At 40.2% G+C, this 27,451-nt stretch overlaps 1 protein-coding gene and 2 pseudogenes across 8 annotated transcripts in view; 1 reads left to right on the top strand and 2 right to left on the bottom strand.

Annotated features, from left to right (window-relative positions):
• TRIM69 (tripartite motif containing 69) overlaps nt 1–18,914 on the bottom strand; it is a 63,209-nt gene extending 44,295 nt beyond the window's left edge. For 2 of the 8 annotated variants that reach the window (XM_073876934.1, XM_073876936.1), the window contains exon 1: nt 7,611–8,957. In XM_073876934.1, coding sequence (XP_073733035.1) covers nt 7,611–7,616 — 6 coding nt within the window. In that variant the 5' untranslated portion in view covers nt 7,617–8,957. Of the gene's footprint in view, nt 1–7,610; nt 8,958–9,951; nt 10,100–18,795 lie in introns of those variants that run through there. The other 6 variants (XM_073876938.1, XM_073876939.1, XM_073876937.1 and 3 more) reach the window with 5 other exon arrangements.
• Nucleotides 1–22,679, top strand: part of LOC112832926 (dihydrofolate reductase pseudogene) — a 73,390-nt pseudogene extending 50,711 nt beyond the window's left edge.
• On the bottom strand, nt 15,073–18,916 carry LOC112832794 (E3 ubiquitin-protein ligase RNF4 pseudogene; annotated as a pseudogene).
• Nucleotides 22,680–27,451: the final 4,772 nt, after the last annotated feature.

Raw genomic sequence — 27,451 nt, 5'->3', positions numbered from 1 at the left:
TATTGCTTAACTCTCTCTCCCAGGCCACAGGTGAATAAAATACAGGTGGGCTTCTGACCCATTTGACAACCCAAGGTGTGACCTAATGCAAAAAGATGATCTGGGCAAACTAGAACCTCTTGCGAATTTATCTTTGGAAACTGAATCAGGAAACTGACAGTTGAAGCAAATCAATAGATAGCCATGAGGTAGAATTTGGGACATTAAAGTCATGGAATGAAGAATTTTAAAGGAAATAATCTAGGAGCTAAATTTTAAATAGAAGTCAGAAGAAATGCAGATGTAGGATAGAGTCAGATAGTTGGTAAAGAATTATATAGAGAAACAAATGTGGAGAGTGACTATGTTACATTAATCACAGCACTGTCCTGTGAGTCTTCCTGGATTCCGATTCCTAGCACAATTCCTTGGTAACCATCCTCATGGTAAGTGTGGTTACCTCTTACTTAAGATAACTTGTCTGAACCTCTGCTCTTGTAACAGACCCTCTACCTCAGCACACTATAAAAACTGTTCTCCGAAATCTTGCCATGGGGTTTGCTAAACATTCATTTAATGACTTACTCTCAATCTTCATCCTCCTTGACTTATGAGTCTCTCTCCTTTGACTTTTGCGATATGATACTGTTCTAGTTCTCCTGTCTCTGACCACTCCTATGCCTTGGTTGGTTTCTCTTCCTCTTCTCACTTTCATAAATGTAAACAATCACCATGGTCTATCTTCAGCTCTCTTCCAGCTCTATACTCTTCTTCCCAAGTGAGCCATTCATTCCCAACTTTGTGTACAACCTCTATAGAGGTGAGTCCCAAATCTGTATTTCCAAGCCCACATCTCTGAGCTCATGACTGGGTCCTTGAAACTCAACAAGCCTGAAACATAGTTCATCGATCTCCCTAAGTTGTTTCCTTTTCTTGATTTCCCTATTTTATGTATTGCACCACCAATATCCCAGTTTTGAAATATAAGTTATCTTTGGGTATTCTCTTCTTCCTTTCCTATCATCTAGTCTGTTACAAAGTCTAGCTAATAATAGTAGAAATAGTAATTGCTAACCCTTCTCTGCCTCAAAAATCTTCTTTTGCTTTCCATAGCCTACCAAAATAAGTTGTGTGGGTTTTTTTTTTTTAATTAGAAAGGCCCTAGATTTCAGAATTCTCTACATATTATAAACTCCTATTTCTAGTCTTATCTCCCATGGTTCTGTTGTACAGTGAAAATTTTTAATTTACTATCTTTTCATATGTCAATGATTCATTTAAGTTCCATTAACCAATAGATAACCTAAAAATTTTTTTTAAGATTCTTCCATTTTTTACACTATTCTATGGAAAAAAAGAGAAAAAAATCTAATTATTCTCCACCCTCTCAATATGTGCTTGGAAGACCAAACTCAGAAAAATATACCCTTCAGGGAATATGCAAATACAAAAAAATACTGCATTTTAAGCCAATCAGTCTGTCTGGAAAACTTTAAAATTAGATGCATTCTGATTAAGATAAAACTGGGAGAACCTGGCCGATTGGTGATTTAAGAAAAAGGTTGCCTACCAGAGCCAGCTGTTAGTCCTAGTGAATGCAGTATCTTTTAGAAATGGATACCATTTAGGAATTTTATTCAGTATGTTTTTAGCTTTAAACTAGACTAGTGGTTTCCAGGGCTGGGGTAAGGCGGAAATGAGGAGTGATTGCTAATAGGTATGGAATTTCTTTTTGTGGTGATGAAAGTGGTCTAGAATTAGATAGTGGTGATGGTTGTACAACTTTGTGACTGTGAAAAACCACTGACTCTTACACTTTGTATATGAAAATATATATTTATAGAATCAATGCACAGAAATCAGTTGCATTTCTATACACCAACAAGACAGAAGAAAGAGAAATTAAGGAGTCGATCCCATTTACAATTGCACCCAAAACCCTAAGATACCTAGGAATAAATCTAACCAAAGAGGCAAAGGATCTGTAATCAGAAACCTATAGAATACTCATGAAAGAAATTGAGGAAGACACAAAGAAATGGAAAAACTTTTTTGTTCCATGCTCATGGATTGGAAGAACAAATATTGTTAAAATGTCTATGCTACCTAGAGAAATCCACACATTTAATGCAATCCTATCAAAATACCTTCAACTTTTTTCAAAGAAATGGACCAAGTAATCCTAAAATTTGTATGGAACCAGAAAAGACCCTGAATAGATAGAGGAATGTTGAAAAAGAAAAGAAAAGCCAGTGGCATCACAATTCCGGACTTCAAGATCTATTACAAAGCTATCATCATCAAGACAGTATGGTACTGTCACAAAAACAGACACATAGATCAATGGAACAGAATAGAGAGCCCAGAAATGGACCCTCAACTCTATGGTCAACTCATCTTTGACAAAGCAGGAAAGAATGTCCAATGGAAAAAAAGGCAGTCTCTTCAACAAATGGTGTTGGGAAAATTGGACAGCCACATGAAGAAGAATGAAACTGGACCATTTTCTTACACCACACACAAAAATAGACTCAAAATGGATGAAAGACAGGAAATGTGAGACAGGAATCCATCCAAACCCTTGAGGAGAACACAGGCAGCAACCTCTTCGACCTCAGCTGCAGCAACTTCTTCCTAGAAACATCGTCAAAGGGAAGGGAAGCAAGGGCAAAAATGAACTATTGGGACTTCATCAAGATAAAAAGCTTTTGCACAGCAAAGGTAACAGTTAACAAAACCAAAAGACAATCAACAGGATGGGAGAAGATATTTGCAAATGACATATCAGATAAAGGGCTAGTATCCAAAATCTATAAAGAAGTTATTAAACTCAACACCCAAAGAACAAATAATCCAATCAAGAAATGGTCAGAAGACATGAACAGACATTTTTCCAAAGAAGACATCCAAATGGCCAACAGACACATGAAAGAGTGCTCCACATCATTTGGCATCAGGGAAATCCAAATCAAAACCTCAATGAGATACCACCTCACACCAGTCAGAGTGGCTAAAATGAATAAGTCAGGAAACGACAGATGTTGGCGAGGATGCGGAGAAAGGGGAACCCTCCTACACTGTTGGTGGGAATGCAAGCTGGTGCACCCACTCTGGAAAACAGTATGGAGGTTCCTCAAAAAGTTGAAAATAGAGCTACTGTACAACCCAGCAATTGCACTACTGGGTATTTACCCCAAAGATACAAATGTAGTGATCCGAAGGGGTACGTGTACCCCAATGTTTATAGCAGCAATGTCCAAATAGCCAAACTATGGAAAGAGTGCAGATGTCCATCGACAGATGAATGGATAAAGAAGACGTGGTATATATATATACACAATGGAATTTTATGCAGTCATCAAAAAACTGAAATCTTGCCATTTGCAACAATGTGGATGGAACTAGAGGGTATTATGCTAAGCAAAATGAGTCAATCAGAGAAAAACAAGTATCATATGATATCACTGATATGAGGAATTTGAGAAACAAGTCAGAGGATCATAGGGGAATGGAGGGGAAAATGAAACAAGACGAAACCAGAGAGGGAGATAAACCATACGAGACTCTTAATCTCAGGAAACAAACTGAGGGTTGTTGGAGTGGAGGGGGTGGGAGGGATGGGCGGCTGGTGATGGACATTGGGGAGGGTATGTGCTATGGTGAGCGCTGTGAATTGTGTAAGACTGATGAATCACAGACCTGTACCCCTCAAACAAATAATACATTATATGTTAATAAAAAAAGAAAATATATACTTAATATATATTTAATGTTATTATTGACACTATATGATTTTTTGTTATTTGATTAATTCATCTTGCCAATTAAGGTTTTGCCAATTACTCTGACTTTCAAGAATATAGCCTCTTCTGTAAAACAAGGTATTAGTTTAATCATATTAACTAATATTTACTGACTGTTTACTGTACAAAATGTTTTATGCACATTATTTCATTTAATCCTCATAACAGCCTTATGAGATAGGCTTCCATTTTTAAGGAAAATGAAGCTTAGAGAGGTTAAATAAGTTGCCAAGGTCACACAGTAATTAAGTGGTAGAGCCTGGATTTGAACTGATATCTGACCCTAAAGCCCATTTTACTAATCATTGAGTCAGCAGAGGGCCAATCAATGTTTTGTGTAACTGAATTTCTTAAATGGATTAAACTTGTGAGGCCCCTGGGTGGCTTAGTTGGTTAAGTGTCTGCCTTCCGCTCAGGTCATGATCCCAGGGTCTTGGGATCGAGCCCCACATCAGGTTCCCTGCTCAGCAGAGAGTCTGCTTCTCCTTCTTCCTCTTCCTCTGCCCCTTCTCTCCCTCCTGCTCTCTCTCTCTCTCTCTCTCTCTCAAATAAATCTTTAAAAAAATAAATGGATCAAACTTGTGAGACAAAATTGCCAGAGCAATTTCCCACTACTCTAGAGGGAAAGGTAGGAGATTCTGGAAAACAGAGGAGATTCTGAAATTTCTCTGTCTGGAAATCTTAGGAAATCACACCCACTGCCAGCTCCAGCTCCTTAGGGAAAGTCTAACCTGAAGGCAGAAGGAGAGAAATTCAAGTCCAGGATAGGAATTCATCCTTAGAAAGCACCTGGCTGGCAGCAATCACTTTCTAAGAAAACATATCCACCTCCTTCCACTCACCTTCTCTATTCTCATAAAGCAGAGAAAAGTCAAGGAAGGAGTAGAGCAATGAAATCATTGGAAACTTGAAGAAAAAATGCTTAATTTTTCCCAGGGTTTTTTTTTTTTTTCTGAGAAGAAATTCAAATTTTTTTTTGAAATCATGATTAGTAAAATATTTAAAGGCATTTGTTGTTTTTTTAAAGGGCATTTGTTACTTTTCAAAAAGCTTTTATTTCTTCAAAGTAATTTTTAAAAACTCTGAGGGGCAGATTTCTGAAGAATTAACTTTAAGAGCAGAGAAATACAATTTATCTATAGAAGACAAATTATGTGGTACACGTGGCTCAAACACAAGAGCAAGATATAGTCTTGCTTCATGTGCCCTGTCACTTTCACTCTTATAAGAAAGGAAGATTATGAACTTGTTCACTTAATCTGAGCCTCTCAGTTAAAAGAGATCATAAGTCATTTAATTCACTCCTTCCTAGCCACTGCTTGAGCATTTCAAATAATGGAAAGCTCACTGTTACACAAACATTTTTTTTTTACTGTTGTGGAAAAGTGTCTACTTTTACTAACTTCCCCTTATTCAAAAAGAGGGTAGTAGGAATAGACAATAGTAATAAGATAGAGTAGGAATAGATAATAGTGTCTATTTTTCCCTCTAGAAATTATAAATAAAATACATATAACTCTGTTTCATCAACTAAGGACAGAGAAGAGTAAGAGCAAATCTAAAGATTCCATAACTGAGGAAATTAAAACTTTATCTTAATGATTAATATATGTTTAATTAAACTTTATAAGAAGTGGAAACTGATGGAAATGATAAATCAGAACATAAGGACTCGTGTCAAAATTTCTTGTTCATGAATTTTAGTGAGTATTTTTCAGCTTTCTTTTGGTAAATATACATTTTCTTTTGTCTGTCGATCAAGAAAACACTTAGTTTGGACAAATATAACTTCCTTTGTTTTAGCTCTGAAGAGATCTTAAAGGAATTCAATTAAAAATGTTTAACTCCTCAACAAAACTAAAAACAACCTACTGATTGGGAAAAGATATTTGCAAATGACATATCTGAAAAAGGGTTAATAGCCAAAATATAAAAAGAACTTACACAACTCCTATAATTGTATAACAAAAACAAATAATCCAATTAAAAACGGGCAGAAGACATGGACAGACATTTCTCCAAAGAAGATATACAGATGGCCAACAGATACATGAAAAGATGTTCAACATCATTAATACCAGGGAAATGCAAACCAAAACCACGATGAGATACCACCTCATACCTGTCAGAATGGCTAAAATAAAAAACACAAGAAACAAGTGTTGGTGAGGATGTGGAGAAAAAGGAACCCTGTGCACTGTTGGTGGGAATGCAAACTGGTGCAGCCACTGTGGAAAACAGTATGGAGGTTCCTCAAAAAGTTAAACATAGAAAGAATTACCATATAAGCCAGTAATTCTACTACTGGATACTTACCCAAAGAATTCAAAAACACTAATTTGAAGGGATACATGCACCCTTGTGTTTATTGCAGCATTATTTACAATAGCCAAATTATGGAAGCAGCCCAAGCGTCCATCAATAGATGAATGGATAAAGAAGAGGTGGTATATATACAAAATGGAATATTACTTAGCCATAAAAAAAGAATAAACTCTTGCCATTTGCAACAACATGGATGGCTCTAGAGGGTATAATGCTAAGCAAAATTAGCCAGTCAGAAAAAGAAAAATACCATATGATGTCACTCATATGTGGAATTTAAGAAACAAACAAACAAAAAAATGAACAAAGAAAAAAAGAGACAAACCAAAAAACAGACTCTTAACTATAAAGAACAAATTGGTGGTTACTGCAAGGGTGGTGGGTGGGGGGATGGGTTCAATAGGAAAAGGAGATTGAGAGTACACTTATTGTGATAAGCGCTGAATAATGTATAGAATTGTCATGTCACTATACTGCACACCTGAAACTAATAAAACACTGTCTGTTAGTTATACCGGAATTAAAATTTTTAAAAAAATTATATCTTAGCAAATGCTAATTCCATTTATAACTTTTCAGAATTCTAACAGGCATAAATAACCCCAGACTACACTGTAGTGAAAAAAAAATGATTAGTTCTTCAGTCAATTTTGTAAGATGCAGCTAAAAATAAAAATAAGTAGCTGGAAGACAAAAAAAATGTTTAATTCCTGTGAGTATCAGTTCCATTGTAAATATAAAATATCAAATGTGATAGCATAACTGGCAAATTAAGTTATACATAATAAATTTTTTTCAACCTAAAATAAAGTGATTAGAATGGGTGAAATAGGTGACAGGGAATAAGGAGTACACTTATCTTGATGAGCACTGAGTAATATATAGAATTATTGAATCACTATATTATACACCTGAAACTAATATAACACAGCACGTTAACTATAATAGAATTAAAATTTAAAAAGAAAAGGATGAAACAGATCCATGCATACTGAGATAAGACAACTTTAGAATATTAAAAAAATAATTAAAGTGATTAATAAATTTTTGTATAGCATTTAGTTGAATTTTTCTCAAAAGTTTATGGTGGGCATCACTACTTACCTACCAATCTCTCTTATCTAAGTTCTCAGTTATTCCAGGGGCACCTGGGTGAATCAGTCAAGCAGCCGGCTCTTGATTTCCACTCAGGTGGTGATCTCAGGATCGTGGGATCAAGCCCCACATCCGGCTCTGCACTCAGTGGGGAGTCTGCCTGAGATTCTCTCTCCCTCTCCCTCTGTCCCTCCCTGTCCCCCATCTCTAAAATAAATAAATAAACCTTTAAAATAAATAAATTCTCAGTTATTCCAATACTCGAAGAGAGTATAGCAGCTATAAGCTGTCACAAATTAAATATTTCCCTGAATTTCCTTTCATGCTCTAAAATCCATACCCCCTTCAGTGATCCAGTTTTCCACACTGTGCCTAGAAAATGACCTGAGTTAGAGAAGGGCCACTCACCTCCATTAAGCTCTGTCATCAGGCCACCAGGGGGCAGATGCAGGCACGTGGATCAGAGCACAACATGCCCAGGGTAGCTGCTGACCAGGAGTCAGAGACCTGGTAGTTTGCTAAGAATGGGCTCAGAGCATGACAGAAGGAAGAAAAGTTCAGGAGCTGGGGAGCTACAGCAAGGCCAGAGTGAGGTCTGATAGATTCCGTGGCAGTTTGTCAGTTGCTTTGATCATCATTAGCTTAAGAGAAAGAGAAACCCTGATTGGAATGGCCTACCCACCCACCCTTTTTTTGTGGGGGAGGGGGAAGGCAACTCATTCAAGGTGGCAGTCTAATCTTGAGATTGACATATCCCCAATTCTGAACTAGGATTCTCTGCAAAAGAGGAAACAAACATCATCTGCCTATAAACCTAATGCACGAGAAATAACCACCTCATCTCTGCTTGTGATCCCAGCACTGAGACACCATCTAAGTGGCTTTAATAGAGAGCTATTCCACCTCTCAGAGCTCACATTCCATTCAAACAGCCCAACTCTATTTCTGAGAAAGTAACAAATACCTGGAAAATGCTAGACCCTAGGAAGCAAGATGAGAAAAGCCTCATTTCTTTCTTGAGCAGTTTTAGTTCACAGAGATTTGTACCTAGACTCTGCTTCTGAGTGCCTAACTTATAAAGAGCCATCATGGAGCCAGATTTTCTTACAGTAATTCGTCTAACTCAACAGATTTTTTTGAATGTCTATCTTCTACTGAATGCCTCATTGTCCAGTCTTAATGCCCACAACTATTCCTCTGGTGTTTGGGATTGCCCAAATACGCCAGGGTCTGTGGCTCTGCACATGTTGTCCCTTCTGCTGGGTATCCTCTCTCTCCCAACCCCAATCATTATCTCTTTAGTAAACTCTTCCATAACCAACCCACCAAACTTTACTCCCCTCCCCCATCTGTTGTAGAAAATATTTTGCTGGCTCCGTACTAGAGTTTCTCACCTTCAACCCTGTTGACATTTTGAGCTGGCTACATTTTTGTTGTGGGGGGCTGTCTTGTGAATTTTAGAATGTTTAGCAGCATCTCTGGCCTCTGCTCACCAGATACCAGGAGCACCCCCCCTAGTTATGACAGTCAAATTGTCTCCAGATATTGCCAAATGTCTGCTAGGTGTATGGGCGTGGGACTCACTCCCAGTTGAGAATTAGTGCTTTACACATTTCTATAGCACCCTAGATCTTTGTGCATACCTGTACATAATTATTGTTTGATTTCATGTCTGCCCCTTCACCAAATTATGGACAACTAACTGCTGGGTAGTGCTGTATCTTGTTCACCTTGACAGTACATGGCATTTGTTGGATAAAACTCCTTATCAAATAAATGGCTATGAAATTCTGATGGTCAGCTAGGAACTATGTTCCTAAGTAAAAAAAAAAAAAAAAAATGTTTCATCTTGAATATTTTTGTTGCTGGCTGATTTTTTTTAAAAAAGATTTTATTTATTTGAGAAAGAGAGCAAGAGAGGAGGAGAGGGGCAGACGGAGAGAGAGAAGAAGGATCCCCACTGAGCAAGGAGCCTGATGCAGGCCTCAGTCCCAGGGCCCTGAGATCATGACCTGAGCCAAAGGTAGATGCTTAACTGACTGAGCCACCCAGATACCTCTTGGCTGAAATGTTTAACATCATTCAGTAAAGATGATTGTACTAAATCCCAGAGTCTGCACATCCTTGAGCCTGTAGCCCTGGGGCAAGAATACTGCCTTAAAAGACAGAAGCCTTCTCTCCCACTGAAGAACCCAGAGCACTGAATAATGTTGGCTAAAATGTTTTAACTCCTCTGGGAATCAGTTCCTCCTCTAAGATATGACTTCCTAAGACGGCCTTCCACCTCTAAACAATGTGATGCCAAAATCTATATAGCATCCAGGTCCAAAACTTGAAGAGGCACTTCAAGTTTTTATTTCACTATTTAAAAACAAAGTTGGGGGGGTGCCTGGGTGGTTCAGTTGGTTGAGCATCTGCCTTCGGCTCAGGTCATGATCCCAGGGTCCTGGGATTGAGCCCCACTGAGCCTGCTTCTCCCTCTCCCTCTTCCCCACCTCCATTCCCGTTCCCACTCCCACTCATGCTCTCTCTTGCTATCACTCTCTCTCAAATAAATAGAATCTTAAAAAAAAAATTAAAAAGTTGAATGTATGCAATGGACAGTGATATCTAAGAAGCTACACATGCCAGGTTTCACCATGTAATTTGTAGGGGGGTGGAAAACAAAAACAAAGTCATAAATCAAAGTTACTTTTCTTTTTCCAAGCATCAGCCTTATCATATACAAAATATAGATGATAATGCTTACCTGATAGGATTGCGGTGAGGATTAAACGAGATGATGTATATAACAGGCTTAGCAGCACTTGGCACATGGTGAGCACCCAGTAGATGGTAAGAGCTATTGTCATTGTGCTGACATTGGTATAGCAGACTGTTGACAAATCTTCTCCCTCAAATTAACTTTCTGTCTTGAAATATAACAAGAGTTGTAAGTTGGTATTAATCTTCAAGGACTCCAACAGAGCTGAATATAAATTAAAAGTTCAATTTTCCATCTTCTAGGCTCCAAGGAAGTTACTAAAAAGTCAGTTATTTCCTCTTTTATGCTTCAGCAAGGACCTTACAGATGTTTCTATCATAGTTTTTATTACACTGTATTATTTCTTTCATTGTATCACAAGTGTTTTTCACATCTCTTCTCCACTAGCTGTGAACTTCTTGGAGGAAAGGACTGTCTTGTACGTCTTTTTAACTACACAGGTCTACCACACTATAAAAATTTAATAAATACCAGATAAATGAGCAAAAGAATGAGCCATGAAATAATGAATGGCCCATGCCTAGCAATGCACTGCACCTTCTCTCTTCTGGTTGGAGAAAAGAACAGCTGTTGTCTCTGTGGCTTGGACTTGTTCAGAGGAAAGGCAGGGAGAAGTTCATTCTCTAAAGGCTCTTTTCTCAGCAGGGAAGCCAAGTGGTATGGGTAGATACTGCCTTTATCCTGTCACACCACCCTGCTGCCCCTCTGCCCTCCCTTCAGAGGGTCGGTGATATTGGCAGAGCCACACCTGGGGCCCTATGCCTTCTATGTGCCACTCCACAGGAAAAGGGAATATGCCCTGTAGGATCTTTTTGCTTGCTGACAGCTAAGGGGGTCAGGGAAGGGCCCATATCAAATGCTACCCTGATTAATGTCTCCCATACAGTGACAGTTATGTTAGAGCAGTCTATAAATAGTCCTGGATAGTGAAGCAGAAAAAGATCCTCTCAAAGTTGGAAACCCACCGGCATAATACCATGAAACTGAACTATGACTGTTTATAAATAAGTCTGGCAGAATAGCCTGCTGTCCCTAACCATGAATACCCAGTAGGGCCCAACCTTGCCTACTAGCCTCAGATCCCAACCCAGCCAGGGAGTACTGGATAGGGCAGTAGGATAGCAAGGCCTACAGACAAAGGCTTGTGCCTCCCTGAGACCTTTGATGGTTCTAATCCATGAGGCTGTCAGGAAAGCCCAAGGAGGCCAGAAGGTAGGAAACACGGAGAGTTCATGTGCATTTGTGCAGGTGCCGGCTGCTGCAGGTGCCGGCTGCTGCTGCTCCCTGCTCTTGCTGCACGGAAGCTGCTATTTTAGAGACAGACACTGAGCTAATGATGTCATTGAAACCTATTTTACTCTATTAACACTCCCTGGGACAGTCATCCCAGTACATAGATTTTAATATCAAATCAGTGGGACCTAACTGATGTAGCTAAGGAAAGGACCTAAACATTTAATCCTTTGTAACAATTTTAGGTTCTTGGAGAGTAATTTGTTTCTCCTGGCAGGTGTACTTAATATTTACAGTAGGGTTGAATTCAGTGTGGACCAGACAATAGAAAAGACCGGTCCTTGCTGAAACTTGGGTTGGACTCTGTCTCTCTTAACCCCTTTCTTGAATAGTTCAAGTTCAGTCTGTGGTTGATGACATCCAGATATAGCACAGCTCAGGATACTTGGCTTTCATTCTCTGCTGTGACCTCAGCAAACATCAGGAAATGATAAATGTGCATTGCCAGATTATTTCACTGTGGGGCTAACTTGGTTTAAAGCTGGATCAGGCCTCAAGTGAATACATTTGAATATCTACCTCTCCTAATCCCGTATCCACTCTCAACAAATAAGCTTCTACTTTTCCAGAAAGATACCTGAAAGCTAAATCCAAACTTCCATAACTGTCCCCCTGGAGTCCTATCATTGCCACCTTAGAACAAACATCATCTCCTAGGAGTTGCCACAATTCAAAAGGCTTGCACAGCTCTGGAGCTGTACTAAAGTGAAACCGTTAGACATCCGAGGGCAGGAGAGCGCAAGTGGACTACCAAAGTCCTCAGACCAAGGTTACGTCATCCTTTTTCTTATACGCTTCAAAAATATACTTCTGAGAGGAAAATCAACAGCAGGACTTTCCCTTCTTAATTCCATATCCATATATTTTTTAAAGATTTTATTTATTTGAGAGAGAGAGACAGAGCGTGAGCAGAGGGGAAGGAGCGGGGGGGGTGGGGCAGAGGAGGAGCCTGATGCAGGGCTTGATCCCAGGAGCCTGGGATCATGACCTGAGCCAAAGGCAGATGCTTGACCGACTGAGCCACCCAGGTGCCCCACCTCCTCCATATTTTTTCCTCTATTTTTAAACAGCATCTTCCGCCTTCACTGAGATCATGCTGAATCCTTAAGAATCTTTTTCTCTGGAGGCTCTCCTCCAGAGCCTTTAAGGGCTCCTTAGCACCTATAGAATACTCTAAACTCCATAACACAGCACACAATGCTCTATTCATGATGTGGCCTTAATCTTTTCTTTACTTCTTGCTTCTTCCCACAGCCATGTAAAATAGTCAGCCAAATTATTCATGTCAGTTATGCTCTGTGGCAGCTCACTTCAACTTCTGCTCTTACATCCTGTTGGGTTCATATTCTTGCCTAAGTGTATACCTTGACTGCCTGTGATGTATGAAGTGCCTAGTACTGTGCCTGGAACATAGTTATTACTTAATAAATGGCAGATGTCATTATTAATGACATTTTCTTGCTTCAATTCTTTTTTTTTGCATTCAATTAATATTAATAGTTATTGTACCCCTGACAGTCCACACAAAAGGCTTTTGTTTTTGTTTCATTTTGTTTTAAATTATCATTTTATTTTACTTTCTTCAAGTTCTTATTTAAATTCCAGGTAGTTAACTTATTAGTCTCAGGTGTAGAATTTAATGATTCATCACTTACGTACAACACCCAGTGCTCGTCACTACAAGTGCCCTCCTTAATTCATCACCCATTAAACCCATCCTCCCACCCACCTCCCCTCCAGTAACCCTCAGTTTGTTCTCTGTAGTTAAGAGTCTGTTTCCTAATTTGCCTCTTTTCCCTTGTATGTTCATCTGTTTTGTCCCTTAAATTCCACATATGAGTGAAATCATATGGTATTTGTCTTTCTCTCACTGATTTATTTCTTGCTTCAATTCTTAAAAGAGGTAATATTAGTCATGCTGCCACTAAAGCCTTTGATCCCTGCCTAGAGCTTATACTCCAAATCCCTATCAAATTTTTCTTCCTGATGAGCTGGGCTAGACAATGAAGTAATGACAGTCAGTGTTCCCAAGCATATGTATAGTGATAGTAATCAGAACAGTGGTTGCTTGTGGGGGTTGGGAGGGTGGAGATTGACTAGAAGAGGGCATAAAGGAACTTTCTGGAATGATGGAATTGTTCTATATTTTGATTGGGGTTCTGGTCATTATGACTATATATATTTGCCCAAACTCATCTTATTATACACTTAAAATCAGTTCATTTTGCTGTCTATAAAATTTATCTTGATTTTTTTTGAAAAAGTCAGAATCCCCTCTATTTTTTTTCCCATAAAGCAGAGTCAAAAACTCAAATGTCTACATGAGCTTCGCAGGTAAGGGAAATGTGTAGTGGGCTAGGTAGAATACAGTAGGGAAGGTTGAGGGCTGCTGACAAACTGAAGAGAGTCTGCTCTTATCCTGATCACATAGACAATATGTGCAAAAGCAGAATCTGTACTTAATAGACACTTCAGATGTTTGACCAGTTCTCTGATACACTGTGCTATGTCATGGAGCAATTAATAGTCTCCAAAGTGGGATGTGTAAGATGATCTATTGAAATGTAGGAAGATAATATTTAGAAATTATTTCAAATTTTTTTAAATTTTCATCTTCTTTCTTCCTCTTCTCATTTTAGAATATACAAAGGAACCCACAGAAAGGAGTATACTACATTTATCTTTTTTTTTTTTAAAGATTTTATTTATTTACTTGACAGAGAGAGAGGGAACACAAGCAGGGGGAGTGAGAGAGGGAGAAGCAGGCTTCCCACTGAGCAGGGAGCCCTATGCGGGCCTAGATCCCAGGACCCTAGGATCATGACCTGAGCCGAAGACAGACGCTTAATGGCTGAGCCACCAAAGTGCCCCTGTCTTTTTTTTTTTTTTTTAAAGATTTTCTTTATTTAAGACAGAGAGAGAGCAAGAGCAGGGGGGAGGGGCAGGAGCAGGCTCCCTGCTGAGCCTGGAGCCCAATGCAGGGCTCCATCCCAGGACTCTGGAGTCATGACCTGAGCCTAAGGCAGCCACTTAACCAACTGAGCCACCCAGTTGCCTCCTACCACATTTATCTTGCATATCCTGTGCCAAGTCAAGCAACCAAAGCCTGGCATGTGGGACATTTCAGAGAATGCAGTATGTAGACAGATATGACACAGAGATGGGCACCGTTCCATTGGCACAACTGAGACATCATATTGGAGAGCAACGCTGCTATAGCCACGGAAAGTAAGGAACAAACTTTACTGCCCATTTCATTCTGAGGGAAAAGGAGAAAGGACTGTAGAAATCACATCCTCTCCAGTTCTAAAGTGCAGGCTGAATTGTGAGTGCTATATGATCTTCTGCAAAAGAAGAAACAGTATGTGTTTGGCTGGAGGTGGAGCATGGGTGGTGAGGAGGTCTTCTCAAGGCCTGTGACCCTGGAGCAGCTGGGATGGTGATGCTTCACAGAGAAGCATGCCAGCTTCTTGATTAGCTGACCAGTGTGGTGAAGGCAGGCACACCTGTAAAGCCAGGGTAATGGCATCTCCTCTCTGGCCTGGCAGGTCAGAGAGCACAAAACCACAACTCTAGATTCCCATGTGCCTAGGCAACTCCTCAGACTAAACTCAAAGGCCAGTAGGAGTCCCAGGGGACATGGTGCCTGCCCATATACCCACCTGAACCCTGCTGGTTGGAGACGTGGTCGGAAGGGACTGACTTCCTTCCACTCCAGTGTAATCAGGAAATCGAGAGAAACCCAGAGACAGCACCCTGCCTGGTCCCTTAATAAAAATAAAGTTTCTATTGCTCTAAATAAGACCTCGCATATGGTTGCTTAAACAAGAATAACGTTTATTTATCTCTCAAGTAAAAGTCCAAATTTGTATGGTGGCTCTGACTTGCAAAGTTGTCAGTCTCCCAGATTCCTTCCATCCACTTGCTCCACTACCTCTAGGATGTTGCCCTTGTTTAGATGATCCAAAATGCCCATGTGTGGTCAATTAAAAATTGATTGTAAATTGATTACTATAAGAAAAAAGGAAAAATTGCTTTGAGGACAGCCACTAGTCTCTGGCACAATATGACAACCAAAGTCCAGCCCTGAAGCATGAAACTAAAGAAATCAAAAAGCAGTCTCATAGTGTGTGAGAAATGAAAGAGTTTTTTATATACTCCAGAGAACAATTTTTAAAAGCAGCCTTTTTGAGTCCAGTGTATTGGATGCCAACAACCCATAGTTTCTGCACGAGGACATTTCCATGCCAAGGGTTCTATCTGTCCTGAATGACACAGCACACCTCATATATAAATGCGGTGGTACTGATAGCAGTTGAGTTTTTTCAAACAAACTGGGCATTTTTTATTATATTTAAGGGAAGTGCAGAGGCACTGACTACAGAAGATGTGGCCACATTCTGTAGAGTAAATGTGTCGCCTACTCAGTTCAATCTCCAAGTACCCATCCATACAAATTCGACACCGGAGATAACCAGGCTGTGTGCAACTTAAAGCTTCTTCTTCCAGGGCATTATGACAGGTACTGTTGGTTACATACACATCTCTGTTTCTCATCAACTCCTCCTTATCACTGCTTACCACATAGCTGCCAATTTGGCCTTGGAGTGACCTTGTATTTCCCCCTGGCCACCTCCTTTCTTCAGTAATCACAACAGAGTCATGGCAAGTTAGGTCAATCACTGTAGGTTCTAGGGATTCACAGGTGAGGTCAACTATTTCATCACTTTCCCTAAGATCTATCAGTTCTGCTTCTAAGACCATCTCAGGAGTTGGGCCTCCTTCCCCAGCTGTACGGAATTCTTGGGTTTGTCTGGAATTCAGCATGCTACCATAGCACATTCTTGTATTCATTATGCTTGTTGGATCCAGTCTTCAGAGAAGTAAGTGATCTGTGCCAAAGTTTACAGTGAATGTTCAAGTGCCCAGTGTCTCACAGCTGTTGGTCAGTTACTCTCTGACTTACATAAGAATTTAGAACGCAGATTTTCTGGCATATTTGAACTCTGATTCTGGTTCCTCCTGTCTCCACCTCCACAACTGCTGTGTTCCCATGTGGGTGGGTGGGTATAGGTTTGTGACTTTTAAGACAATTCAATCTGAATTTTTAACTGGAAAAAAAAAAGAGAGAAAAATTAAGTTTTGATAATATATAAAGTAAGATTGATAAGTAGTGTAAAATGGATAGATATCCAGAGAAAAAAATATGTACTCAAAATATTTTGATAGTTATGCATTTAAACAAAGTTTAAACTTGTCTTTCTGCATTCCATGTCCTGATAGCAGTGGGAAGGAGAAGCCCAAAGGGCACTGACATGAAGAAAAGCACAAAATCACTGCATGCCAGGGCACCTAAGTGGTGTAGTTGATTGAGCATTTTGGCTCAGGTCGTGGTCTAAGGTCATGGGTTTGAGCCCCGCACTTGGTGTGGAATCTGCTTGGGACTCTCTCTCCCTCTGCCCCCCCCCCCACCATTCATTCTTTCTCTCTCTCTCTCTCTCAAATAATAGGTGAATAAATCTTAAAAAAAAAAAATCACTGCCTACCATGAAAGGGTCACTACTTCATCCAAGATTCAGTGTGGGGATCTCAAGGAAACACATTTTTTTTGAGAAACAGAGAGAGAAGTGGGAGGAGGAGCAGAGGGAGAGGTTGAGAGAGAATCTTAAGCCGACTCCACACCCAGCATAGAGCCTGACTGGGGGCTTGATCTCAAAACCCTGAGATCATGACCTGAGCCAAAATCAAGAGTCGGACACTTAACTGACTAAGCCACCCAGGCACCCTGGAAACACTTATTTTTTACAAAGTAAAAATGAAGAGACCAAAAAGTTCTTTGCACATTTGGGTTTCTAACAGCAAATAAGAAATGAACCATTTAGTCCATGCAGAGGTTCATCTTGCCCAGCATTCCCTTTCTAATAGAGATATCAAGAGGAATTTTCTTGAAGAGTTTTATCCCAGATTCTGTTTTAGAAAAGAGGGGATGGAGTTCAAGCATTTACCATAGAGAGACTTGGTTGGAGTCTAGCCTCTGTGATTTTGGGCACATGATGTAGACAGTTAAAGTTCTCAAAACCTCAGCATGTAAATCCTTTCTAAAAATTATTTTGTAATTTAAAAAATAATGCATCTTCAGTCGTCATTAGGGAAATGCAAATTAAAGCCATAATGAGATACCATTTCACACCCACTGGGATGACTATAATTTAAAAAATAGATAATATGAAGTGTTGGTGAGGATGTAGAAAAATTGGGATTCTCAATAGTGCCGGTGGGAATGTAAAATGATGCAGCAGCTTTGGGAAACAGTCTGTCAGTTCCTCAAAAGGTTAAACATAGAGTTACCATATGACCCAGCAACTCCACTCCTAAGTGTATACCCAGGAGAATTGAAAACTTCTGTCCAGTCTGAAAACTTGAACATGAATGTTGATCACAATATTACTCTTAATAGCCAAAAAGTAGAAACAACACAAATGCCCATTAACTAATGAATGGGTAAACAAAATGTGGTATATCGATACAATGGAGTATTATTCAGCTGTAAAAAAGAATAAAGTACAGACTCTTGTTATAATATGGATGATCTTTGAAAACATCATATTAGGTAGTAGAAGTAAATCACAAAAGACCATAAGCTGTGTGATTCCATTAATATGAAATGTCAAGAACAGGCAAATCCATAGCGACAGAAAGATGAGTGGTTCCTTAGGCCTGGGGTGTTGAGGAGAAATAGGAAGTGACTGCTAATGGGTACAGGGTTTCTTTTTGGATAATAAAAATATTCTAAAATTGAGGTGATGTTTGCACAACTCTGTGAATATGCTAAAACCCACTGAATTGTATTACTCTAAATAGATGAATTGTATGGTTTGTAAATTATATCTCAATAAAGCTTTTACCAACACAAACTCATAAGCTGCCATAGAAATGTTACACAAAATATGACACAATCTGGATTCAGACACAAGCCCTAGAACCTGGTGGGGAAGCGTGGGGTCCTAAAGGAAAATGGCGAGGAGGGCACCCTGAGGAAGGCACAATGCTCAGGGCTCCACATGAAGCGTCACTCTACTTACCCAGGCAGTTCTTTTAGACCCCACAGACCCCTGCTTTTCGCCAGATCACCGCCCTCAAGTATTTGCCTTCTAACACGGGCCTGCTCCTCCTTCACGCTGTGCCCGAGGAAACAGAACCTTCAAGTCGAGGCTGGGCTGCCCCGAAAAGCAGCACCCACCACCACCGACCCCACCCACGTACACCACCGATGACTTCGCTATTTTGTCCTGTCCAGCCCAGTCCTACCCAGGGAACTATCCAGCGAGAAAGCTCTCGAAGCGCACGTTCCAGCGGCGCGCCACTTTCCCGCCTCTCCGCGGCTTCCCTGTCGGGTCTGGACAGAGCCTGAGCGACCAGAACCCAGGTGCCTGGCCACCCTGGGCCCGGAAGAAGGACCGAGGAGCCGCAGGGCCAGGGAGAGCTTGCGGATGGAGAGAAGCAGAGGGAGGGGGCGGCACGGGACGGGGAACTCACCGTGAACTCGCTCAGGCTGGCGGCGGCGCTCAGCGAAGAACAGCCAAGGTCGCAAACCAAAGGGTCTCAGCGCAAGTTATCGACAGGACCGTGGAAAGCACTGGGGGTTTCCCTCTTTTTGACCCACTATTTTAGTTTCTCAACTGCCCAATCAAAACCCGAGTCTATGGTGGCTTGTCACCAGTCTCTGGGCGGAAAGCCATGTTCTAGGTTAGAAAAGGGGAGTTTCCCGTCCTTAGTTTCGTCTTTCTGCAGGCTTCTGCTTTCTGAGAAAGAGGAGGCACCAGATTGTTGTTTCTTTCCCCTGATCGTTAGATCAGCAACTCCCTACTCTCTAGAAAAGTGGTTCTCATTCAATAGAGGTAATGTGCCTCTCTAAAAGTTTTGGAAATTAACAGGGCTATTTTTAGTTGTTCCAATGATGTGGTGGTCACTATAGGTATATATATAGGGGCTGAGAGGGGCCCCAACCTCCCCCCCACCACGCACACACACACATTCTCTCTGTCTCTCTCTCTCTCTCTCTCTCTCTCTCTCAGTGAGAGAGAGGAAACCTGCTTATAATCTGGTCTTTACAATCACATATAAAAATGTGTTTTATTTTCCAATTATTTTATTTCTTGAATATGTATTAACTATTCAGTAGGCCAGGACTGTTACCAAACCAAAGTGGGCCCATTACCTTAGTTATAGACAGAGATTACACCAAATGGAGATGCCTCAAGGTCAACTTTATTTGTACAGACAGGGAGATCATGGGGAATCATTTCGACAGCTGCATCTCCCTGAACTGGGAAAGCAGGCCTCTTTTACTAACGTTTGGGATATTCAGAAGGGGATTTTAACATTCCAATGAGGTTGAGGTAACTGCCACACTTTCTCAATCATCTGGGCAGGCATCTTCCTCAAATGTTTCTTTTCTGTTCCAGTTTGTTTCTAGAAGGTAAGATTGACAGCTAGACAGAAGCTTCTAGAAGTTAGTTCCTACAAGGTAGGATGGGCAAGCAGAAGTTTCTACTTGAGATTTTCTGAGGTCAGGCGGTCAGGCTGGTGATAGGACCATAAACACTGAATTTTCTAAGAATGCAACTATCAGACAACTAAAAGGAAGATGTGTTTTCAGTTTGCTTTTTGTATTTGGAATTTTACCTAGAGATATTCACTGTTTTAGAGGAGCACACCACAGCCAACAATACCATATCTGAATCTGAGCCATCAATATAGTGCAACTCTCTGTCTTCAATGTCATAGTTTACAGAGATCCTAGGCCAGTTGTAAGCATCTGGCACTTCTTACATGAGCCAGTGCAGCCAGGCTAGAGCATTCACATACTAGATTGCTTAGCCTTCACAATTGAATTGGTAAAGGGGTACCTTTAAAGATCTTGATCTCCTTAAAAGGACGTGTTGGGGAAAATGGGGTGGGGGGAGTTGGATCTGATTGGAGTTAAAACTTCTAATCTACAATGGAGTCCTGGGGCCTGTGCCCATCAGTCTATCAAGCCTGAGCTTGAGTACTGACTCCCCACCCTAGAAATCGAGCAGAGAAGTCTCCTATATGCAAATGACCTGCTTACTGTGCCATTACCAGTTAGTGGCAGAACCCTTCATTTTACAGGTAGGAAAACTGAGGCCAGGAAAAATTAAGAGATTTGAAAGAGGATGAGCTGTGACAGAGGCAGGACTAGCAGTTCCTGGGAATGCAGTTTGTAAATTCTGTGAGCAAGATCATTCCCAGAAATCCTGAGGCTGCCAGAAGAGAGCCGGCTTCTCTTTAGGGACCTGTCCAGAATGAGGAGGACTTTTACCTAAAGCCATCCATGGAAAGAACTGGAGGCATGGTTTCTTTTTTTTTACCAGTTAAGTGCCAAAAAGTTTTCCCTTTTATCCCTTTGCTGTGGTTTTAGGTAATTTTACTTGCTGTAGGGAGCTATGAAAATAAATAACCACTGCAAGTAAAAGCAGTTGCCTGGAGCTTTACATTTTATGGAGCTCTTCTCATCACCATCTCCTTCTCAGAATAACGCTTGAACAGTGCCTGGCATGGAGGAGATGCTCCATATTCATTGAATAACTGATTGATCGAATAAGTGAATAAATTTATGATGTAGGAATAATTATCCCATTTTATGGATATGGTGACAGAGTCAAGCCAGTAGTAATGATTTCTCCAATTTCTTTTGTGGAATTAGAATTCAGACTCAGGTCTGAGTTCAGTGGTATTCACACTTTAATGCTAGCCCCTAGAAATTTGAAACTTTTAGTGGAAGTTAGGGACTGCATGTGTTGTGGGCCCTGCAGAGGAAGTTGACAGGAAACTCTCAGTAGCCGACTGATGCCCCACCCAGACTCTACAAACCCATACCCAGCTTTTTGATATTTTGCTGCTAACAACTAGCACCTGCACATTACCCCAGCCCTGCAGATTACCCTAAGGCACTGGAGTGAGCTGGAAGTACCTGGGAATTTTATGTTTCATCCCACAACACACTCTGCAGCATATAGCCAAAGACAGGCTGTTGTGAGGTGCCAAAGCCCAGCTTCTTTGCTTCAAGACCGAACTAACTTGGAGGGGTATTCCTTTGTTTTAGAGCTCCCATGGGACCAGGCTGAGTGTGGGACTTCTGAAATCACCCCTTCACTTGGCTTCTCCCCATTCCCTCTCCTTCATCCCCCCCCCCACTCCCTTATCGATTTCTCCTGGAAGCCCTGTTTTTGTAAGCCATATACATCCAAATTCTGGAGTCGGGGCCTGCTTCTGCAAGATCTCAACCTAACATTCTCCCTGACTCTGCAGATGGTGAAAATGGCATGCACACTTCCATACAGTAAGGATGACTAGAAAACCCCTTCAAATAGCACTATGGCATTGTGGGGCAGCAAGAGTGCTCTCTGTTCTTTCTAAATGAAAACAGTAAAAAGAGGAAGTGGCCCGTGGGGGAGGGGAAGCCTCACATTATTGTGGTCTTCAGTTAGGCCTGTCTGTTATAAAGGTAGAAATATCTTCTTCTTTTCAAAGATTTTTTAATCATAGTAAGTGCTTGATGCATGACTAAATTTTTTTCTTAATTCTATTTACCAGGTTTTTTTTTCTAAGGTTTATCTTCCTTCTTATTGCTCTCCAAAGTATCAGAATTGTTTTTAATGCATGAAGTTTCCAATCAAACTGCTCAGATATCTAGGACCCAAATTGGTTAGTCTTTGATTTTTTTCCTAAAAGTCTAGAGTCCAAGGAGACAATTTCCCCCCCAAGCTGGGTGGGGCATGGGGAATCCCAGGGTGGAGTGCCAGCTCAGAGGTGTGTATAGTTGCTGTCAAGGTTTGTCTGCTAAACTGCATCCTCGCTGTGTCTCAGAACAGGGGCATCAGCAAGAACGGGGACGTGCCGTGGCCCTCATTCAGGAATGAGTTCAAGTATTTCCAGAGAATGACCACATCCTCCTCAGTAGAAGGTAAACAGAATTTGGTGATTATGGGTAGGAAGACATTGTTCTCTATTCCCGAGAAGAATCGACCTTTAAAGGACAGAATTGATTTAGTGCTCAGAGACCTTGAGGAACCCCCACGAAGCTCATTTTCTTGCCAAAAGTCTGGATGATGACTTAAAAGTTTTTGAGCCACCAGAATTAGCAAATAAAGTGGACATGGTTTGGATAGTGGGAGTCAGTTCTGTTTATAAGGAAGCCATGAACAAGCCGGGCCACCTTAGACTATTTGTGACAAGGATTGTGCAGGAATTTGAAAGTGACACTTTTTTTTCCAGAAATTAATTTGGAGAAATAAAAACTTCTCCCAGGTGTTCTTTCTGATGTGCAGGAAGAGGAAGGCATTAAATACAAATTTGAAGTATATGAGAAGAATGATGAATGTGAAGGTGTTCTCTGATTTATTTCAAGTTGCTCCCCCTCCCCTCCAAACAATTGTATATTTTAATATTAGAAAAAAAGAGTTTTGTTGACTTTAGGTCAATGGATAATTATTTCTAAACAATGAGTATTTATTAATTAATCTTAATTAGACTATAGTAAAGATCAATCTTATTTAGACCATATCAGATGCCTTTTGTGAAACATTTCTTGCTATAACAGTATGGTGCCCATCAAGGACCAGCCCCTGCCTAGGGTAGTATATCTACCGAGAGCTGAAGTGAGAAAGTCATCTGATAGCATGAGTTGAAACCAGGACCTATAGAGATAGAACTAGACAGATTTGTTCAAAGGTCAGAGATGGATTATAAACAGAAGAGCTAGAACTCAGATATTAAATGAAAATTAGATCAAAATAGGGATTATGAATTCTCTATGCATATCACACTTCTAAAAAAAAGTTCTGATCGTTCGGACAGGGAATCAGTAAGTTGAGAACTCTGCTATATTCCATAGGGATAGTAAGGAAGTCAGTAGGACACTACCTTTTTGAAGGTTTAAAGAGAAGGTTGAGACCTCTAAAAAGAAGGTTGAGACCTCTAAAAACTGTTTCTGATCTTCAGTGAGATTCCATGGGACGTTATAATGATAGTTCTCTACAAAAAAGAGGAATCTAATAACAAGCATATGGCTAAAATTAAAAATTGAAAAGGCAATGAATTGAAAATAGATAATGCTAGAAACCAAAATTATGAAGTTGGAAACTAAATTTTACTGAATTAAAAAATGAAAATTAAAAAAAAAAAAGCCTAGAATCCAAGGAGAGATAAAGCTAACTTTTGCCCCTAAAACCTTAATGACCACATCACAGACAAAATATTTATTTTATTAAGGAAAGACCTTGAATTTTTGCTCAAGAGCTTAGGGTATAAGAAATAAAGCAAAAAGCAACAGCCCGAAGATATTGGGAGGGTGATTGTACACAAACACTAGAAAAGACAACATTTGCCAGTGCCTGTATTGTTTCCATGTATGCCATGTTTTCATTAGGGAGAATGAAAAAAAAGTGAGATATAACAATTATTATTAAAAAAAATTTTTAAACAAACATCATAATAATAACAATGACCATTTCTTATGTTTTATTTCTTCTGATATTGTCAAAATATAATTTCAAAAACTAGACATTAAACTAAATAATACTTTTCCAAAGCCATGTTCTTGGAAATATGTACACTCAGTGCAATGTTGCTTTCCTTCCTTCCTTCCTTTCCCACTCCCTTCCTCCTCCCTCCCTCCCTCTCTCTCTTTCTTTCTTTCTTTCTCTGTCTCTCTTTCTTTCTTTCTACATTCCGTATAATTAAGATACAGTGTTATTTTAGTTTCAGTTGTACAATATAGTGATTCAACAATTCTATACATTATTCAGTGCTCATCATGGTATGTGTACTCTTAATCCCCTTCACCTGTTTTTCTCATCTTCCCACTTACCTCCTCTCTGGTAACCACCAGTTTTTTCTCTATGGTTAAGAGTCTGTTATTGTTGTTATTGTTTGGTTTGTCTCTTTTTTCTTTGTTCATTTGTTTTGTTTCTTAAATTCCACATGAGTGAAATCATGTATTTTGTTTGCCTCCTTCACTTAGCATTATACCGTCTAGATTCAATCCACGTTGTTCAAATGGCAAGATTTGATTCTGTTTTATGGTTAAGTAATATTCTATTATATATATGTATATATAAATATATATATCACATCTTCTTTATCTATTGTATATATGTATATATATGTGTGTGTGTATATATGTATCTTGCATCTTCTTTATCCATCCATTATGAATACTTGGGATGCATGTATTCCTCCGAATTAGTGTTTTTGTATTCTTTGTAAATACCCAGTAGTGGAATTACTGCATCCTATGATAATTCAATTTTTAACTCCATACTGTTTTCCACAGGGGCTGCATCAGTTTGCATTCCCACCAAAAATGAACAAGTGTTCCTTTTTCTCCACATCCTCTCCAACACCACTGTTTCTTATGTTTTTGATTTTAGCCATTCTGTCAGGTGTAACGTAGCATCTCATTGTGGTTTTGATTTGTATTTCCCTGATGACGAGTGATGTTGAACATCTTTTCATGTGTCTGTTTGCCATCTGTATGTCTTCTTTGGAGAAATGTCTGTTCATGTCTTCTGCCCATTTTTAATTGGATTACTTGTTTTTTTGTGTGTGTTGAGTTTTATAGTTCTTTACATATTTTGGATCTAAACCTTTATTGTATATGTGATTTGCAAATATCTTCTCCCATTCAGTAAGTTGTGTTTTAGTTTTGTTGGTTGTTTCCTTTGCTGTGCAGAGGTTTTTATTTTGATGTAGTCCCAATGTTTATTTTTGCTTTTGTTTCCCTTGCCTCAGGAGAGGTAGCTAGAAAGATGTTATAGCTGATGTCAGAGAACTTACTGCCTGTCCTCTCTTCTAAGATTTTTATGGTTTCAGATCTCACATTTAGGTCCTTATTCATTTTGAGTTTATTTTTGTGTATGGTGTCAGAAAGTGGTCCAGGTGCATTCTTTTCATGTAGCTGTCCAGTTTTCCCAACACTGTTTGTTAAAGAGACTGTCTTTTTCCCATTGCATATTCTTGCCTTCTTTGTTGTAAATTAATTGACCATATAATCATGGGTTTATTTCTGGGCTCTCTTCAATTCCATTGAAATATGTTCCTATCTTTGTGCCAGTACCACACGATTTTGACTACTATAGCTTTGCAGTATATCTTGAAATCTGGGACTGTGATTTTATTCTTCTTTCTCAAGGTTGCTTTGGCTATTCAGAGTCTTTTGTGGCTCCATACAAACTTTAGGTCTATTTGTTCTAGTTCTATGAAAAATGCTGTTGGTATTTAATGGGGAATTGCATTAAATTTGTAAATTGCTTTAGATAGTGTGGACATTGTAACAATATTTGTTTTCCCAATCCATGAGCATAGACTGTCTTTCCACCTATTTGTGTCATCTTCAGTTTCAACAATGACCCTTTAAAAAAAAAAAAAAAACAGGGGCGCCTGGGTGGCTCAGTGGGTTAAGCAGGTGCCTTCAGCTCAGGTCGTGATCCTGGGGTCCTGGGAGGGAGCCCTGTGTCCCAGGGAGCCTGCTTCTCCCTCTCCCTCTGCCTGCAGCTCCCCCTGCTTGTGCACTCTTTCATGCTCTCCGTCAAATAAATAAATTAAATCTTTAAAATAAATAACAAACAAACAAAACAAAACAGGAGTGCCTGGCTGGCTCAGTCCATGGGGCATGAAACTCTTGATCTCAGGGTTGTGGGTTGGAGCCCCATGCTGGGTATAGAGATTATTTAAAAGTAAAATCTTTTAAAATTTTAAAATAAAATACAAATAAAGCAAAAAATGAAAATCTCTTGAAAAGCTAACCATGCCACATTGAACACTGATAAGTGATCATCTCTGGCTGGTGAGATTAACAAGATTTTTTTTCCTTTCTGCCTATATAAACACCTTATTTTTTAAAATAATGAACTATACTCAAATGATAAAAGATGTAAAAATTCAATCATATAGAAGTATGTAGAATAATTATATTTTTTAAAAAGTCTACTATCAAGGGGCACCTGTGTGGCATAATCAGTTGAGTGACAGATTCTTGGTTTTGGCTCAGGTCGTGATCTCAGGGTTATGAGATGGAGCCCTGCATCGGGCTCTGTCTCAGCACAGACTCTCAAGACTTTCTTTCCCTCTCCCTCTGCCCCTCTACCCCATGCTCATGTGCTTGCTCTCTCTCTCTCATAAATAAATCTTTAAAAAAAAAAAAAGTCTACTTTTGATTGTTCTGGACTTCCAGGGAAGATGGCCAAGTAGGAGGACCCTAAGCTCACTTCGTCCCACAGACACAACTATAGAAAACACGCACATCAGTGTAAATAACAGAAAAACGACTCAGGGGCTGGCAAAACCAACACTACAACTAAATGTAGAGGAGAGGCCACATTGTAGAGGGTAGGAAGGGCAGAGATGAGATAGGGAACTATCTCAACCATGGGTCTGGTTGCAGTAGGAAGGGAGCTGTGGGTGTGGTGAGGAAAAAGAAACAGACTATCAAACCGGGGAGCCTGCACTGGGAAGAGGAATCCCCAAAACATTTGGCTTTGAAAACCAGAGGGGCTGGGCTGAATTTCCAAAGTTCTTACAACCACAGGACTTAAAGCCTGGAACTTTACAAATCAGCAGTCTCAGATCTAGGAGAGCTGGGAGAGTGATAGGAAACTGAGTCCCTGCCCTTAAAGAGACCCCACAACAAACAGTCCACGGAGATTTGGCTGAGAAGCAGCAATTAGGAAAACGCCTGGGGCATATGGGAGGGAGAATTATTCACTAGTCTCAGAGTTCAGTGAAGGACTTCTCCAGGAACAAAGGAGCTGGCAGATGTCATTTCCCTCTCCCTCCCCCACCCCAAGCATAAACACAGAGCCACCTGCAGAAACCAGCACAGCACAGGCATTCACTACCTGCTTACACCACACGCTGCCCCCTCCAACTGGACCAGCGCTGCAGGCCCCTTCCCCTAGAGGACTAGCGCAAACCTTGCCAACGTTGCATATCTGGACTGCACACTTTGCAGAGCCTCAGTCCTGGCACCGCCACGGCAGTCACATCCCATGAAGGATGTGCGCACCTTGTTAAAACTGCCTGCCCCAACTGGCTCCATCTTGGTGACAGCTGTGTATCCCCTGTGGGAAAGGACCAGCACACACAACTTGTGGGCTCCACAGTCCCTGCC

The sequence above is a fragment of the Callorhinus ursinus genome, unplaced genomic scaffold (assembly GCF_003265705.2).
Source record: "Callorhinus ursinus isolate GAN/ISIS: 27379988/994484 unplaced genomic scaffold, GSC_fseal_2.0 scaffold25, whole genome shotgun sequence".
Lineage (NCBI taxonomy): Eukaryota > Metazoa > Chordata > Mammalia > Carnivora > Otariidae > Callorhinus > Callorhinus ursinus.
Note: the sequence above shows the minus strand (reverse complement) of the source record. Positions and strands in the feature narration are given on the sequence as shown.